The sequence below is a fragment of the Tachysurus vachellii genome, chromosome 1 (assembly GCF_030014155.1).
Source record: "Tachysurus vachellii isolate PV-2020 chromosome 1, HZAU_Pvac_v1, whole genome shotgun sequence".
Lineage (NCBI taxonomy): Eukaryota > Metazoa > Chordata > Actinopteri > Siluriformes > Bagridae > Tachysurus > Tachysurus vachellii.
Genome location: NC_083460.1, coordinates 17675094 through 17693789, shown reverse-complemented (window position 1 = coordinate 17693789; position 18696 = coordinate 17675094). Strand labels below are relative to the sequence as shown.

The 18696-nt window shown below is 37.8% G+C and overlaps 2 protein-coding genes across 2 annotated transcripts; both read left to right on the top strand.

Moving 5' to 3' along the window:
• Nucleotides 1-6285: 6285 nt before the first annotated feature.
• On the top strand, nt 6286-11115 carry LOC132849196 (claudin-4-like). Its single transcript, XM_060875462.1, has 2 exons — nt 6286-6859; nt 9636-11115. Exons 1-2 carry the CDS (start codon nt 6369-6371, stop codon nt 10267-10269), a joined length of 1125 nt encoding a protein of 374 aa, XP_060731445.1. The 5' UTR covers nt 6286-6368; the 3' UTR covers nt 10270-11115.
• Nucleotides 11116-12535: 1420 nt separating this feature from the next.
• On the top strand, nt 12536-18690 carry LOC132849203 (claudin-4-like). The gene is made up of 2 exons (XM_060875475.1): nt 12536-13091; nt 17618-18690. The coding sequence occupies exons 1-2, from the start codon at nt 12611-12613 to the stop codon at nt 18262-18264; spliced, it is 1128 nt and encodes a 375-aa protein (XP_060731458.1). The 5' UTR covers nt 12536-12610; the 3' UTR covers nt 18265-18690.
• Nucleotides 18691-18696: the final 6 nt, after the last annotated feature.

Below are 18696 nucleotides of genomic sequence, written 5' to 3'. Positions count from 1 at the left end.
TTTTTTTCAGTGTGGCAGGGGTCAATATCCTGCTGAACATACTGGTGTACTTAGTCTGAACAATGTTTAAGTAGGTTGTCAAAGTAACATCCACATAAATGACCAAGGTTTCACAGCAGAACATGGAGCAGAGCATCACACAGCCTCCACTGGTCTGCCTTCTTCTTCAGACCAGGCCGCCTACTGTACTTCCACTGCTCTATGGTCCAGATCTTGTGCCCGTTGCAGGTCCTTTTGGTTGGTGGATGCAGTCCAGCATGGGCTCTCTTCGGTGACATAGCTGTGATGGAAATTTTCACTAATGGTTAGTAGAACTCAATTAGTGTTAATTCTAAAATGACATCAATTAGTTTTGTAATACAGTAGTAAATGTTTCTTTTGTGAATTCTTCATTGACATAATTATTCAACCCCTTAAAGACTACCACTCTGAAGAACAGAGGTTCAATGAAGTGTTTTCAATCAGGTATTGAAAACACCTGTGGATATCAGGGAGCAGCAATAAAGCCTAATAAGCACCAATTAGGCAGCTTTAAAATGACTGTGATACTCAGCTCCTTCTAGACATTTACTGGTGTGGTTACAAACATGGTGAGGTCAAGAGAATGGTCCAGGAAGACAAGAGAACAGGTGATTACTCTTCACAGGAAGGGCAATGGCTATAAGAAGATTGAAAAGATGTTAAACATACCAAGAGACACCATAGGAAGCATCATTCGCAAATTCAAGGCAAAGGGCACTGTTGAAACGCTACCTGGTCGTGGCAGAAAGAAGATGCTGACTTCGACTGCTGTGCGCTACCTGAAGCGTAGAGTGGAGAAAAGTCCCCGTGTGACTGCTGAGGAACTGAGAAAAGATTTGTCAGATGTGGGTACTGAAGTTTCTGCTCAGACAATACGGCGCACCCTGCGTAATGAAGGCCTCCATGCCAGAACTCCCAGGCGCACCCCCTTGCTGTCCCCAAAGAATAAGAAGAGTCGACTGCAGTATGCCAAAAGTCATGTGGACAAACCACAGAAGTTTTGGGATAGTGTTCTGTGGACTGATGAAACAAAATTAGAACTGTTTGGGCCCATGGATCAACGCTATGTTTGGAGGAGGAAGAACAAGGCCTATGAAGAAAAGAACACCTTGCCTACTGTGAAGCATGGCGGGGGGTCAATCATGCTTTGGGGCTGTTTTGCTTCTGCAGGTACTGGGAAGCTTCAGCGTGTGCAAGGTACCATGAATTCTCTTCAGTACCAGAAGATATTGGATGACAATGTGATGCAGTCCGTCACAAACCTGAGGCTTGGAAGACGTTGGACCTTTCAACAGGACAATGATCCCAATACATCATTACTTCTTTCACTGAGACTGATGGTTGACGGCCTTGATCAGGGGCCCAGCAGTGGCAGCTTTGCAGTGCTGGAGTTTGAAACCCAACCAACATGAGCTGCTACTGTCCCTTTAAACCAGTGGTGAATTTTGAGGGGGTTGCTGAACATACGGAAATTACAGTAGTTAGATATTTAGACCTCAGTATCCACAAAGCAGCCAAAAATTCTCACTCACTCACTCACTCACTCACTCACTCACTCACTCACTCACTCACTCATTTTCTACCGCTTATCCGAACTACCTCGGGTCACGGGGAGCCTGTGCCTATCTCAGGCGTCATCGGGCATCAAGGCAGGATACACCCTGGACGGAGTGCCAACCCATCGCAGGGCACACACACTCTCATTCACTCACGCAATCACACACTAGGGACAATGTCTTTGGACCGGGGGGGGAAACCGCAGTACCCGGAGGAAACCCCCGAGGCACAGGGAGAACATGCAAACTCCACACACAATGCGGAAGTGGGAATCGAACCCCCAACCCTGGAGGTGTGTGGCAAACATGCTAACCACTAAGCCACTGTGCCCTCCCGCCAAAGATTCTATTATTAAAATTGATACTGCATTTATTTTTTAATTACGGACTTTCAGAACCCTATCTTTTTTCCCTCTGTTTATGTTAAGAAAAAATGCAGCTTGCCCCGTAGACTTTACCATATAAAATAAAATAAATGTCTTCAATCTCTTTACAGAAATCATTACCAATATCAGCAATAAGACCTTTAAGCATTTACACTTGTGTGTAAACATCTTGCTTGAAGCGAAACGACTTTTCAAGCCGCTGTTATTCAAATGAATCATCAGTTGATTTGAATTCAACAGGATTTGGGGCGTAATCAGGATCATCGCCTTCAACTGCTGCTCTCAGGAAGCATACAGACATTAACCAGAGGTGAAAATCAAACCCAAAAGATGAATCTATAAAAGCAATCAATAAATTGGTTTAAAAACTGTTCAATTAAGAATATTTTGGAATATTGAATTTGGAATAGAGATGTATTCCTGATTCCTTACAGAATATTTGTCTATAAATGTAACTTAACCAAAAGGGTCGGGATTTACACATTTTCACATCCCTCCAGGATTTAGTGAATTTTCAATCTCAGAAATTAACACAAAATCAAACAACCTCCAAGATATTCAGAGTAGCTTGCACTTTTTAAATCTAAAGCAAATTCTCTGCAGGTTTGGGCCCAGACGTATCACCTGACATCATCAGCTCTCCTTGATTCCTGTGTATTGAACATGAGTACAGCTATCAGAGTAAGTAATTAGATATGCGTCTCACTGCTAGGTGTTCAGAAGAAGACTTTACAGAGACAACAACCTCCTCATCAGTATGCAATTGTGACTGTATGGATGTATCTGACTGTAGAAAGGACATTATTCATAATAACACTTTCTGGTGTTTATAACAGTTTATAATCACACCCTCCAGTGTCACCCAAATGAGGATGAGGTTCACTTTTCAATCTGGTTCCTCTCAAGGTTTCTTCCTCTTCCATCTAAGGGAGTTTTTCCTCCCCACAGTCACGTCAGTCACCTCAGACTTGTTCATTAGGGATAAATACAAACACATTTAAATACAAGTCTAACATTAATCTTGAACTTTTTATAAATCTTTGTGTAATAACCTTTTTGTACAATATTCCTTATGTTCTGTAAAGCTGCTGTGAGACAACGTCCATTGTTAAAAGCGCTATACAAATAAATTTGAACTGAATTGAAAATCAAGTATTTCTGGCCATAAAAATGAGCAAAATCATGGAGGATCACTGATTTACCTTCTTACAAAAAGAAGTACATCAAAGCACTTTGTATTGCAAGCAGGAAAATCTGTCCCTTTATTTTTTGATCATTAAACAGTTTACCGTGTGCATGTAACACGCAGTATAAATGTCCTTCCCAGAGCATCACACGTCATTCATGAGATCTGTTTAGAAGAAGCATTATCATTCAGGGGAAGTAAAGTGCAGTATTCAGCAGAAGTGAAATGCTTATACGGTGCTCTAAAAATCTTCCTTTATTGTTTACCATGAATTTTGTGTGTTGTAGTCACAGGTAAATACTGAAAACAACAATGACTCATGGATCAACAAAGACTTCTGTCACAATATAATTACTCACACTGCCCTACCTGCAGTCCCTCAGGCAACAAAACCCAGTGACATCACACACACACACACACACACACAACACACACACACTCTCACACACAGAAAAATGTGTGAGAGAAACTCTTTGATTCCTGAGTTTCAATGAAGAAAATTGTGACAAACTCTTAATCATCAGTGAGCAAGAAATAACATTAATTTGTTCTTATTCTAATAGGTTCATCTTGCTGAGCTTTCATTCGGTGTCAATTTGTTTATGTGTGTGTGTGTGTGTGTGTGTGTGTGTGTGTGTGTGTGTGTGTGTGTGTGTGTGTGTGTTTCAGGCTCTCCCTAAGGTGTGTTTTCATTGTGTGACTTGCCAGAGCTTGTGTAATTTGTCCCTGAACTTCTGGTTAAGAGTAAACTAATAAACCAGTTCTGTCTCTCCTGTTTGTACAGATTAATAATAACAAGGAAAAGAAGAAGAAGAAGAAGAAGAAGAAGAAGAAGAAGAAGAAGAAGAAGAAGAAGAAGAAGAAACCACCATACATCAATGCAATTAAATAATTGATGCAATTATAATTCCTATAAATAAAAGTAGACATTTAATTTCCATTCACTTTATTTAATTTTTTCTAGGAACATATTCTCTCTCTCTCTCTCTCTCTCTTTCTGTCTCTCTCTCTCTCACTCTCTCTCTCTCACACACACACACACAATGACAATCCAATATACATTTTTCAGTAACCAACCAATAAGTATGCAAATTCTGTGACACTTTATAGTACGGTTCCTTAGTAACACTCCAAATATGAAAGAACAAATCATGAACAAATATAAAAACAAATTCAAAAACAAGTTTGATTAATAATGTGTCGTGCTTCATTACCCATGGGAACTAATGGGACTAATACTAATGGGAACTGTTTGTTTCAGAGAAAGAGGAAGAATCATATTGTTGATCCACAATAATCCTGAAACCTAAACAATGCAGGTGGAAACAGCAGACTGACTTCCTGTGTGAAGATTTCAGATTTATTCTGGATTACAGCTGGAGGTCTAACTTATTTATAGCTGCTTTAAAAAGATTATTATATTCGGAACATCATGATGATTTCACACATTGACCTCCAAATGTGTTATTTTCACAAACCTACTTTTAATCATTCACTTATACAAAAACACTTGAGTCATTATTTCAGAAACAATACTTGTTCCCCTTATAGTCAGATATACTAGAGCTAATTAACCTTTGTTCATTACTAACTAAACTTCACACAGTATTTATTTTTAAACAGATTTTAAACTCTGCATTCCGTTACCAACTAATCATTGGGTTACAAATGAAACCTACATAAAATTACCTCGAGAAATGACACCGTAATTCTTTATAAAGTGCTTATACGATGACACGGATGGCCGAGTGTGCTTGCGTGCGCTCTCTGGTGTCTCCCATTTCATCTGGTATCTGATAGTGTAGAACCTAAAGAAGGTGATATTCTCCAAGCTGTCTTTCCTCAGCTTCTTAATTGTAGAAATTCCTTACCTGTTTACCTGCACATGGAACTCTATCCACTGACCCCTTGCCAAGTAGATTTTAATGAGCTACCTTTAAAAAAAAAAAAAAAAGGAGCCTTTATTGTCCTAATGGTGGTTTTTGGCTCCTGAACAGTGCTCTCTTTCTTTAATGAAAGAATCAATATCTCTTACTCTCTCCCTCTCCTTCCTTTATTCCAAAGGAGCCAAAAACCTGTGACTCCCCTTGATTTGCTTTTTCCCCTCTACCAAGTCCTCTCTGTGTCCTTGATCTGCAGACTGCTGGACAGCGAGCACTTAAGTCATATTGAAGAGTTAAAACATATAGACTTCGTGGCTGGGTTTTTACAGAAAAGTCTGCATCCCTCAGGACTTCACGTAAAAAGGTCAGCATGTTTTCCCACTTTCTCAAGCTTTTTATCGGTGGCAGTTTGATGCTCTGGCATTCTTTAGCAGTGTTATCATTTAAAGTGCTGAGATCAGTGAGAGGTTACAGGAGGACTGCATGTGTCATGTTTTAACTTAAGAAAAGATTTATGAGATGTGGTTTGATTGAATTCTGGAGGACAGAAAAAGTTTGATTTGACATCCTGAACAAGAAAGTGTTAATTACTCGATGTGGTCAATTTGGGTCTTAGATGTGATTTGAGTGTGTGTAAGAGATTGATGCGTTACAAAATTTCAAATATAAGATCACTACATTGAAATGAGCTAAATAACAAGTTATTTAACCAGTTTTAAATATCTACATTTATAAGTTTGTTATGAAGCCTATCATTCAGTCACTATGGATAATTATAAATAATTAATCGTTTCTAATAAACCTAATAGCAGAAGGAATGTAAGCTGAGAGATGTATCTCTGTATGTCCAAAAATTTTCCATTTGCGATTAGTTTCTGTTGTTACATGCTACATTGTATGTAGGTGTGTGTGTGTATGTGTGTGCAAGGTGGATTTACACTGCCTTAAATAGTATTCATTTAACATTATTGACTTTTATATATGCTGCATTTTTTATATATGCTACACACAGAAGCTGATATATAATAAAAAGTATATAATTAAAATAAAATATAAATGATTCTTCTTTGATAAGTTAAAAGAAAAATCTCTTGTCTGTAGACTTGTCTGGTTTTGGGTAGCAATGACTCATGTGTGTGTGGGTGTGTGTTGTGAGTGGGCGTTAGTGACTGAGTGAGTAAGGGAGTTATTGAGTAGTTTGTTCTTGGCTCCTCCCTATCTGAGGCATATAAAAGGACCCTCTTTCACCCACTGTCTCTATTACTGCTTTTGGGACGAGACTAGACGTATATTAGGAATCCTTTGTTTGAATTAAGACTAACTAAACCGAGGAAGCATGGTATCTGCCGGGCTACAGATGTTGGGCACGGCCCTGGGCATCATTGGCTGGATCATGACCATCGTGATTTGCGCTCTGCCCATGTGGAAGGTCACAGCTTTCATTGGGAACAACATTGTAACAGCACAGATTACCTGGGAGGGCATCTGGATGTCCTGCGTTGTGCAAAGCACCGGTCAGATGCAGTGCAAAGTCTACGACTCTATGTTGGCTCTCAGCTCGGACCTGCAGGCCGCTCGCGCACTGTGCGTCATTTCCATTTTGGTTGGAATCATTGCGATTTTCCTGTCCATCGCTGGTGGCAAATGCACCAACTGTGTGGAGGACGAGGGCGCCAAAGCAAAGGTGGGCATCGCGTCTGGCGTGGCTTTCATCATCTCTGGTGTCCTGTGTCTGATTCCCGTCTGCTGGACGGCCAACACCATTATCAGGGACTTCTACAACCCTTTAGTAATCAGTTCACAGAAATATGAGATCGGAGCTTCTCTGTACATGGGGTTTGCCGCCGCTGCTCTGTTGATCATTGGAGGAGCTTTGCTCTGCTGCAACTGTCCACCCAAAGACAACTACAGCGCAAAGTATACAGCACCCCAATCAGCAGGATCCAAAGGCTACGTCTGATCATTTTAAAAGATGCTTCAGCTATGGACTCGATCTTCATGATATACTGTATTTTGACCAACTGATACAGACATTTTATTGTCTTGTGTATTTTTAGCTGCTCACCAAAGTCATGACAGTACAAAGATTTAACTTACGAGCTTTAGAGGAACAAGCAATGTCATGACAAACAGCAGCGTCTGTCAAAGTTGGGTGTTGCCCTTTGGGTTTTTTGTTTTTTTTAACCAAAAGCTTTTATATACAGACAAGCTCTAATATTCATTTGGTTTCATTTCACATTTGAACTGTATTAAATAATACACATGTCTTGCATTTATATGTTACAGTTTTTGGTTAATTGTTTTACATTCTATGTCTTAAGATTTGATGTCATGGTGCATTCAATGACTCTTGCTTTTTTGTTACCGTTACAATACATTTTAAAGAAATACAAATAAATTTTTTTGTATAAAAAAAAAAAAAAAAGAATTTTCTTTACTGACCACACACACATACCTTACACATATTTTAGTAACTTAAATGATTACGAATGATTATGAAATGATTATGAAAACTTACGATATTACAATATTTTTCATTGAAAAATAACTTTCAAGATTTTAAACCAAACCAACATCTTAACTATCTTGTGATAACTAACTATATGATATTCAGAACCAGATTTAAAGAGAGACTTGTAATAATTTTCAAGAGATTTCATTTGACACATTTTTACTAGTGTTAATACTGAATTTACTGGCATTAATATTCTGGATATTAAAGATTACCTTCAGAGAAGATAAATAAAGAATGAATTTCTATTCTGGTTTTTTTTTTTTTTTTTTTTGAGTTCCTATAGAAATGAACCTTGATTTAACTTTAACCTTAAAAACATGTAGTCAAACTGAAGCTCATAATAATATAAAAATCGGTTTAAAAACATAAAAATGTACATTTGAAATAAAAAATAAATGTAATAATAAAAAATGTTAATTGTGTTCTGTGATTGGTTCAGAAATAAAAAGCTGCACAGCACTAATAAATAAGCAAAATATTATTCTACAAGGTTTCTGGAACAAATAGGAAATATGTTAAACAATAGAACAGACCATGCGAGTCAGAGCGTAGAGTATATTTTATAAATATTACCTATGTAGGTTTACTCTTTACTCTTTTTTTTACTTTTTTTTAGGTTTACTTACTTTACTATTGATAATAATTGAGTTATATTATAAAAATATTTCCTGATAGGTTCATGGATTTTTTTTTGTTATAGTACTTTAGGAGAAATTTTAAGTTTCAAAATTTTAACTAAAGGCTAATGATTTGCTATGAAAAAAACAAACAAAAAAAAAAAAACTATTGACTCTATTGAGAAATATGTATGCAAGAGTGACACCAAGTGTTCCTTTAGTTGATCTTCAGTAATCTCCTCAAGAAATAGGTCTGAAACACACCCTAGAGTTCTTCTAGCATTACTACAGTACATTACTATACCAGATTGTCCATGTCTGAAAATAAAGTGTATTTATTTCTTATACAGTTTACTGAAATAAACAATGTCAAAATAAACTGGTTCCATCATGTCCATGTTGTGTATCAGCTTTAGTAGGGAACAGGGAATCATTTAAAACACAGAGATATACAACTAATTTGAAAATAAAACTAATTTATAATAAATAATTAAAAGAAAATCTTTTTCTGAGCTGTTATTTATTTTAACAAACAATAAATAAAAAATATAGGTTTTTTTTATCATTTATTAATTAACATGGAATCAAGAGAAAATTATTATAAATGAAATAAGAAAACCTGAAATGCAATAAGGAGATTTTTCCAGTGACAGTGTACACAATCTCTTCTATTCCATGTCGTGTTAGTTAGTATGTCTCAGTACTTTTACTGTATAATCTGGCTACTCTTGAAAAAAACTGTGTACTTTTAGAAATTGTATAAATAGGCAAAATAGGACACGGTAAGTGAATTCAGTTAAAGGTGGCTTATTCAGGGAGTTTTGTTTTTTGGTTTGTTTTGTTTTCAGTGGTTTATGCTTTAATATTCTCGACTACATTGCTTTACTGAACTCTAAAATAAAACCATATAGTCCTAAATGTAATGTAGGGAAGTGAAAAGTGCCTCTGCAATTGGTTTATTGTTTTATTATCGTCAGATAACTGAAATGGACTGATATGTTGTTGATGACAAGATGATGATGATGATGATGATGATGATGATGATGATGATGATGATGATGATTGTTTAAAATGAAGCATTAAACCCATGCAAGTTTGCTTTAATCGAGCCTATTAAAGACAGACATTTATGCCAAGTGCGCTAATTCACATTTTGGTAATAGCCTTTTTACCTAGACTCTAGGAAACAGGAGGATATGAAGCTGAAATGCATTTTGTTAAATCTTAAGCATTATGAAGCATTCTGACCTTGACGTACTTTGTGGGTCTGTGTTTTGGTGCTGTTAGAGGTTATGTTTGTGATGTATACAGAAACCATAAGAAGCATGAGGGCAGTAGTGTCAGTCAGCAATATCTTATGTTTCAAAAAGACCTAACTCCACCTACAACATAGCCTATAAATAGAAACCTTCAGCTAAATGCATGGATTTGTCTGTCAGAGAAAATCTCTCTGTAGTTTAAAATTGAAAAGAATGGCATCTCAAGGAGTTCAGATAATGGGCATTTTCACAGCCTTCTTGGGATGGTTGGGAGTCATCATTGCCTGTTGTCTGCCTCAGTGGAGAGTAACGGCTTTCATTGGCGCAAATATCGTGACAGCGCAGTTAATCTGGGAGGGAATTTGGATGACTTGTGCAGTACAAAGCACCGGACAGATGCAATGCAAGATTTATGACTCCATGCTAGCACTCAGCCAAGACCTGCAGGCCGCCAGAGCTATGATCATAATCTCTATTTTGGCTGGCATCTTGGGGGTTGTGGCGTCCATCGCTGGTGGGAAGTGCACCAACTGCATTGACAATTCCCGTGCCAAAGCTACGGCATGCATCATGGCTGGAGTGTGTTTTATAATCGCAGGTTTGCTCTGCTTGATCCCTGTATCCTGGACAGCACAGAGCGTCATCGTCGATTTTTATAATCCTTTAGTGACAGATGCACAGCGCAGGGAATTGGGGACTTCCTTGTACATTGGCTGGGCAGCTGCAGGTCTTTTGCTGTTGGGGGGATCACTACTCTGCTGGAACTGCCCTCCCAAAGAGCAGCACATCTACAACCCCAAGTACACCGCTGCAAGATTAACCCCTATCTCCAGGGAATACGTCTGACACAAATAGACTATTGCTGTATATCCATGGTTTCTGTTTAGAATTAGAGCTAGGATTTGGTAAGCATTCTGAATTGGTGAGTTTTCTAAAAGATTTTTTTATCTCCAATGGCTTGTAAATAAACCACATTGTTCATACTGTTCACCTTCAGCTGTGGTTTGGAAAGAAATATTGTTATTATTCATTTCATCATTCAAAAAAAAAAAAAAGGAAAAGAAAAATGGCAAAATAAAAAACTCATACTGTTAGAAGATTTCTTGGTCATGTCATGGGGCAAAACTAAGCACTAAGCTGGAATAAGACATGAAATTATTATAAAATTTATAAAGTTATACCAAATCAATTTTTTGAGTTTATTGTATTCTTTATGAAACAAGCACAAAGTGTATATATAGCTGACTAATCTAATCAGTGTTTTAAAAGCATTTTAATGATAAAATGCTAATAAAACTGCTTAGAGTTCAATATCTCTGTACTTTGATAAAAGAAATGATGACAAAAAACATAATGTTTAGGATGAATTAACAGAGAAGTGTATGTATGTTCTTCTGGGTTTTTTTTTGTTTGTTTGTTTATTTAGTTAATTTATTTTATTAATTTTGTTAATTTATCATGGTGCTAGTCAAAAGTTGTAATGTGAAATACAAAAAAAAAATCTTTAAATGATCTCATTTATAGATAGAATCTATAGTCAAGCATATCAACGATAAAAGTCTTAAGCGCAAAAGTGTTGGCATCCATCATATATTTTGTAAAAAGGAATTTTATGCAATTGGACTACAGTTGAATTCCCCTGTTGTGATCAAAATAAATATATGATATATTTAAAATAAACTCAGAACTGTATCCTGCATTAAATCTACAATATACACCAGTATTTACTGTATATATACATGACATTTCAAAATCAAATCCCTTTTTTAAGTTATAATAACCTGCACTCTTTTGGGAAAGTTTTGGAAAATGATTTGTGTCTTTTAATCCAGACAAACTTTAGTGAAGTTTGGTGTTCATTGTGGTTCTGTGGGCTCTGTGCTGGACACTCAAGTTCTTAACAAACCATGTGTTTATTGCCCTTGCTTTGTGCACAAGGGCATTGCCATACTGGAACACATTTGGGCCTTTCACTTCCAGTAAAGGGAAATATTACATCTACAGCTTATAAAGACATTTTAGACAATTGTGCACTTTCAATTTTGTGGCAACAGTTTGGAGAAGAACCACATATGAGTGTGATGATATAAGTGTCTGTATACTTCTGGCCATATAATGTAGATTGTTATTCTGAATGGTTTTGTAGTTTTTGAAGAGTGTGTTTTGTCACTATACTAATTCAGTGGGAAAAACTTCACTGCTTTTGATGTTCACTTTGCATAGAAAATTGTCCTTTGTGTAAGTCACAGTATATTTGTTTTGAGCTCCTAAACCTGTTTTTTTGTTTATGGTGTGGATTAAATTTCAAACACTGATTTATATCTGGGCACGGTGGCTTAGTGGTTAGCACGTTCGCCTCACACCTCCAGGGTCGGGGTTCGATTCCCGCCTCCACTTTGTGTGTGTGGAGTTTGCATGTTCTCCCTGTGCCTCGGGTTTTCCTCCGGGTACTCCGGTTTCCTCCCCCGGTCCAAAGACATGCATGGTAGGTTGATTGGCATCTCTGGAAAATTGTCCCTAGTGTGTGAATGAGAGAGTGTGTTTGTGTGCGCCCTGCGATGGGTTGGCACTCCGTCCAGGGTGTATCCTGCCTTGATGCCCGATGACGCCTGAGATAGGCACAGGCTCCCCGTGACCCGAGGTAGTTCGGATAAGCGGTAGAAGATGAATGAATGAATGAATTATTTATATCTAAAACTCTAACCCAGGATTTAAGGTTTGTCCTTAAACCAGTCCTTAAACCAACATAACATAAAAAGTTTTCCGTTTCTATGAGCAAATTGCTGTATTTTCAGCATTTTTTTTTGTCATCTTTATTTTTTCTTAGACTTTAACGATCAATTTTATCTCATAGAGGAAAAAGGTTTTTCATCTATCAAAGCACACTGCTGTTGTCAATAGTATAATAATAAATATAAAAATATTTTTTAAAAAAACAGCAGTGGGTGATTTTTGACTGAATATGGTCCCTTGTGAGAGCACACTATTTGTGTATGAATGTGCCTTTACTAGGATGTGTATTGCAGCAGACAGTTTCTGGAATCCGGCTCATCAGGAAAAGCCGTTCTGCTTACACAACTCCTCCCTATGAGATTCTCTGTCTAAAGGACTGTCACTTCCTTAAATTCTCTCAGATGTGACTGTGGCAGCACAACAGCTACTGATATTTTTATTACACTGCTTCAAAATGGGGAAAATTGCTAAGGAGGTGTCGGGCCAGACTCTGTGCTTAATCGGGTTGATCGGCTTGTGCCTGACGTGTGGCTTACCGTTGTGGCGTACAACCTACTTCATCGGCGCCAACATTGTGACAGGCCAGATCGTCTGGGACGGGCTGTGGATGAACTGTGTAATGCAGAGTACGGGCCAGATGCAGTGCAAGATCCAGTCGTCCATCATGAGTTTGACACAGGACCTACAGGCCGCGCGGGCCCTCATTGTCATTGCCATTTTGATCGCTTTTGCTGGCGTACTCATGACATTTATTGGTGGAAGATGCACCAGCTGTTTGAAGAATGAGTCCTCAATGGCCAAAGTGGTCATTTTTGGAGGTATCCTGTGTATTGTGGCTGCTGCTGTATGCCTTATTCCTGTCTCCTGGTCTGCGGCATTCACGATCACAGATTATGATAACGTTCTCGTACCTACGTCACAGAAAAGGGAGATCGGTACATGTATATACATCGGCTGGGGCACTACATTCGTTCTTCTGCTTGGAGGGATCATATTGTGTACCTCTTGTCCACCAAATTATAATAATCAGAACATGTATCCCTACCAAGCACCTTTCATGGGACCGCCCGGGAATTACATGCCTCCCAAATCATATCCACCCAGCGTTACGTATTCTGGAACCTACGTTCCAGGTAAACCGTACATGGCTCCGCGAGCTTACTCAGCTGGTCCAGGGCAATACATGTAAGAGGACAAATGTGGACATGAACTCCTTCTTTAAATCTTCAAGTCACTGATCTTTGATTTGTCTTGAATGATATCTGTGTCTACAACTGTATGTCTGAACTTACTGTAAAAACTGTAAAAAATGCTTTGTTGTTTTATTATATTCAATTCCAACCTTTGCCGAAAAATCTTGTATAATACAATGCAACAGCTTTTATTATTTTTTATGATTAAGCTGCAAATGCCTTGTGTGAAGCCTGAATAAATGGTTACTGTTTTTTTGAATATTGTCTTTAGATGTAAATCTCAGGGCTCTTTAAATAATATTGATTTAGCCAAAAAGGCAAAGACTTTTCTCTTTACAGCAATGTATAAAATACAGAATGTGGTCATGTGGTGACTCCTAAATAATGAAGCAGGTCAGAAATGGCTGGTTTGTAGACACCAGTTTGCACTTTTTGTGTTTTTATTATCATTATGTTCTCTGAGCCTTTCACAATTCCTTATAAATAAATAAATATACTTTACTTATACATGTTCTTATAGCAATTACATGTAAAATTGTCATCATGAACATGTAATTTATTCAGTAGATTTTATATTATATTAATTACATTTATAAAATATATTTGTTTTTTTAAAGAATGATGCTTTTATGATGTGCTTTTTAATACAAATAAACATGTTAAATATATAAATATATAAAATATACAAATATATGAATAATAAATGAATGAGATTAACATATTCAATAATGGATTATTATTATTATTATTATTATTATTATTATTATTATTTTAACATTAATCTTGAATTTTTGTGTAATATTAATGTTTGTATAATATTACATTTGTTGTATTATGTTCCTTATGTTCTGTAAAGCTGCTTTGAGACAATGTCCGTTGTTAAAAGTGCTGTACAAATAACTTTGAAGTGAATTGAATATTATTATTATTATTATTATTATTATTATTATTATTATTATTAAACAATAACATTAAATGATTTCAGATAGAATGATTTCTGATTTGAAGGATAAAGTTGTAAGGATTACAGAATGTAATAAAGTTGAGAGAAAGTTGGACATAAACAGAATGTAAAGCTCAAAATGATTTTTGTAAAAAATGATCATTGTATATTAGAAGTTTACACATTAATATAGTTGTACCAAAATAGGTAGTTGTGTGTAAAACATCTTATATTTTCTACCTAGTTCATTCTACCTAATTTCTAGTTCTGCTGGAAAAACTGGTCTCGGTCAGTCAGTTGTTTTTATTGCACTGAGGTCACATGTTCATGATGACATCATAGAGTTGCGTACATACAATAAACATCTAAGTTGTAAGATGTTTAGTAACTGCACACTTGAGCTAGGTACAAAATAAGGACGCAAATAGTAGAACGTATGTGTACATTTAAAAGTGGATTTTTATTACCAAAATAAAAGAAAATCCCAGTAAAACATAAATAGCTCTGAGTTTCGTTTCCGTTTCAAGGGGATTTTTTTTAGTTTCTTCTGATGCAGAAGAACCTGACTTGTGTCTTTATTTGGCCTATCATTGGTTGCTTTCAAATTTATTTTGACTTTAGAATAAACAATTAACTCCAACATTATTAAAAATAAAGTCACTGGTTAAAAGATGTTTTTGTTCTGCTATCGTAGCATGTTTACAGAAGACCAGAAGCTTTCGTAGAAGTGAGTTAATGCTTAAAGAAAATGGACAAATTATTATTATTAAGGTATGTGATGCCAGGTGCTGGGTTTGTGCCTGGGACCATCATTGTTGATGTACTGTGTCGTTGTGCACACAGGAATCTTGAAGTTTAAGAACTATGACTCTTTGCTGGAGATGAGGATTAGAGCTCTGATAACCTGCACCAAGATCTGCAGTCTGCCAGAGCTCTAATCCTCATCTGAAAGTGACGTGACATACGGCTAAGTATGGTGACCCATACTCAGAATTTGTTCTCTGCATTTAACCCATCCAAAGTGCACACACACACAGCAGTGAACACACACACCATGAACACAACCGGAGCAGTGGGCAGCCATTTATGCTGTCTTGCTCAAGGGCACCTCAGTCGTGGTATTGCTGGCCCGAGACTCGAACCCACAACCTTAGTGTTAGGAGTCAAACTCTCTAGCCATTAGGCCACGACTTCCCTAGGGTTAGGGTTAGGGGAGGGAGTCACTAAATGCTTCAATTTTGTGAAAAATATGAGCACCAAGATCAAGATAGTCATTGCCATCAGCATCTGTTTCATGGTTGCTGGAGTCCTGAGCTTCATTGGAGTCTGCTGTACCATCGTCCAAGACTCCTACAACCCCATCCTCACCGATGCTCAGAGTTGGGAGCTGGGGGGTGCAATCTACGTTGGTTTTGGCACTGCTACACTTCTGTTTCCATGGATCTGTTTTTTGAAGTTCCTTTCAATTGCAAAAGAATAAGAATGATAACAACGAGTACAAGAACTTCAAACCACCAACCAGCCTACATCTGATTGTGGAACATCCCCAATCGCTTTTTCTTAATCCATTGCGGAATTTAAAAAAAGAGTAAAGCTGCACATCACAGGCTTGCTGTAAAAACATTTGTCAATATTCTAGTTGCTTTAGTTCTGCAATGTGGCATAGGCTTTAAAACCTGCCTAAGATATAAGCAAAAGAATGTTGTAAATAGAATAAACACATTCATAACACATAAATAAAATGAAAATATAAAATGGCAGCTCCATCTTGCATAAGGAAGGAGACTCATTGGCCCCAAATATATTCTGCAGTGGGACAATAACTCCAAACATACAGCCATTGTCATTAAGAACTATCTTTACCATAGAGAACAAAAAGGACACCTGAAAGTAATGGTTTGGACCTCAACAGAGCCCTGATCTCAACATCATTGGGTCTGTCTGGGATTACATGAAGAAACAGAAGGATTTGAGGCGGCCTACATGCACAGAAGATCTGTGCATAGTTCTCCAAGGTGTTTGAAGGAACATACCTGTTAAATACCTTCAAAATCTGCAAGTGAATCTAGAAGAATTGATGCTTTTCACACAAAATATATTGATTTGATTTAAACTTCTCTTCTGGTTCATTTACTTTCCATTTTAATAAATGATCAATTGATTCTTACTTTATTTTTTCATAAAATGTTGGTACAATTGGCACAATGAATCTGAGAATCTGAGACTGTAAAACACAGAATCTGGTCATCTTTGGTCAAGTTTTACACTGTTTGGCTTTTGCTTTATTGTCATTACAAATTTCTCAAAGTTGTTGCCAAAACAAAGGATTTTCATGGAGAAGTTTGCTCTCTCGGGGGGCCCGGTGGCTTAGTGGTTAACACGTTCGCCTCACACCTCCAGGGTCGGGGTTCGATTCCCGTCTCCACCTTGTGTGTGTGGAGTTTGCATGTTCTCCCCGTGCCTCGGGGGTTTCCTCTGGGTACTCCGGTTTCCTCCCCCGGTCCAAAGGCATGCATGGTAGGTTGATTGGCATCTCTGGAAAAATTGTCCGCAGTGTGTGTGTGCCCTGTGATGGGTTGGCACTCCGTCCAGGGTGTATCCTGCCTTGATGCCCAATGACGCCTGAGATAGGCACAGGCTCCCCGTGACCCGAGGTAGTTCGGATAGGCGGTAGAAGATGAGATGAAAGTTTGCTCTCTCAGCCTTTCAGAATTCCTTGAAAATAAATGTGTTTGTCTTTGTTATGAGCTCTATGTGACATTCATTTGTTATGAGCTCTATGTGACGTCAATCCGTGAACTATAATTAATTTGTTATAAAAAAAAAAATCACAAATTAAACAAATCTCTACATATAATCCTTACACAAATTCTTATCAAATAAAAAAAAAATAAAATAAATTTCATGAAAATTCTAACTGCTTTAAAGGATCATCATCCATTAAAATGTATGAATGTATTACATCCATTAGAATGTAAAATAGCATAAACTTTTATTGATTTACTGACAAGGTTTCACATCCTTTAAAGGGGATTTTTTGCTTTACTGCTAAAGCATGTCCTATGACTTCCGCCGTGCTAAGTGATACTTGTTTACTTTCAAATGACAACAGGCCGATGGGCATCTCATCGAAACTGCTTTTTCTTCACTGTCTCGTTGGAATCTTGTTAGGCCAGAAACCAAACCTCCCTACTGGTTTCAGGACCAACTCAACTCCTCCCACCTAAATGCACCATATAACCTGCTGGTGTAAGAGTGTGCCACATTATTCTGCCATTGTTACAGAAGAGCAGTAGCATTCACGCAGTTAATTAGCACACAAAAGAAACTAAAATGGTGTCCATGTGCCGTCAGATGCTGGGCTTTGGCCTGGGAATTGTTGGATTCTTGGGAACAATCATTGTTTGCGCCCTTCCCATGTGGAGGGTAACAGCTTTCATCGGAGCCAACATCGTGACAGCGCAGATCATTTGGGAAGGCTTGTGGATGACCTGTGTCATGCAGAGCACAGGCCAGATGCAGTGTAAGATCTACGACTCCATGCTGGCACTTCCCCAGGATCTGCAGGCCGCCCGAGCTCTGATCATCATCTCCATCATTGTCTGCCTGTTCGCCATGATCCTGGGAATCTCTGGAGGCAAGTGCACCAACTTTGTTGAGACGGAGACTACAAAGATCAAGGTTGCCATAGCCAGTGGTGTCACTTTCATCATTGCTGGAGTCCTGTGCCTCATCCCAGTCTGCTGGTCCACCAACACCATTGTCCAGGACTTCTACAACCCCATTCTCACCAGTGCTCAGAAGAGGGAGCTGGGAGCTTCAATCTACATAGGCTTCGGTGCTGCCGCCCTTCTCATTCTCGGTGGAGGTCTTCTCTGCAGTTCCTGTCCACCACAAGAGGAAAAGAATTACAACAATGGCTACAAGTACTCCCAGCCACGGTCTGTTGCCACCAGCAAAGCCTACGTATGAGCATCGAATCACTGGACAAAGACTTCTTTTCTCTTTCCCCAATAATGTTATGCTCATCCCACTTTCTTCTTGTTCTACTGGAGAACTGTGAAAGAGGAGCAAAGACAGACATTGGCTGTTTCCTGTGAACAGATGTGTGACTGTTCAGCGGTGTAGCTTAGATTATAAAACCTGTATTTATAATATTCAAGAGGATCATTTTAAAACAGATCCTGAAGTCAAAAGATGTAAGGATTACAGAACGTGATCAAGTTGAGAAGTTTGACATAAACTTGTAATGTAATAGGATCTGAACAAATACTATACTTCCACCAGTAACACTGAAAAATACTGTATTTTATTGTCATTGTTTGATCATGTAATAATTGTTGATCAACAAATCTGTCATTGTATATTATTTTGCACATTAAAACTGTTGTACCACTATTAGTA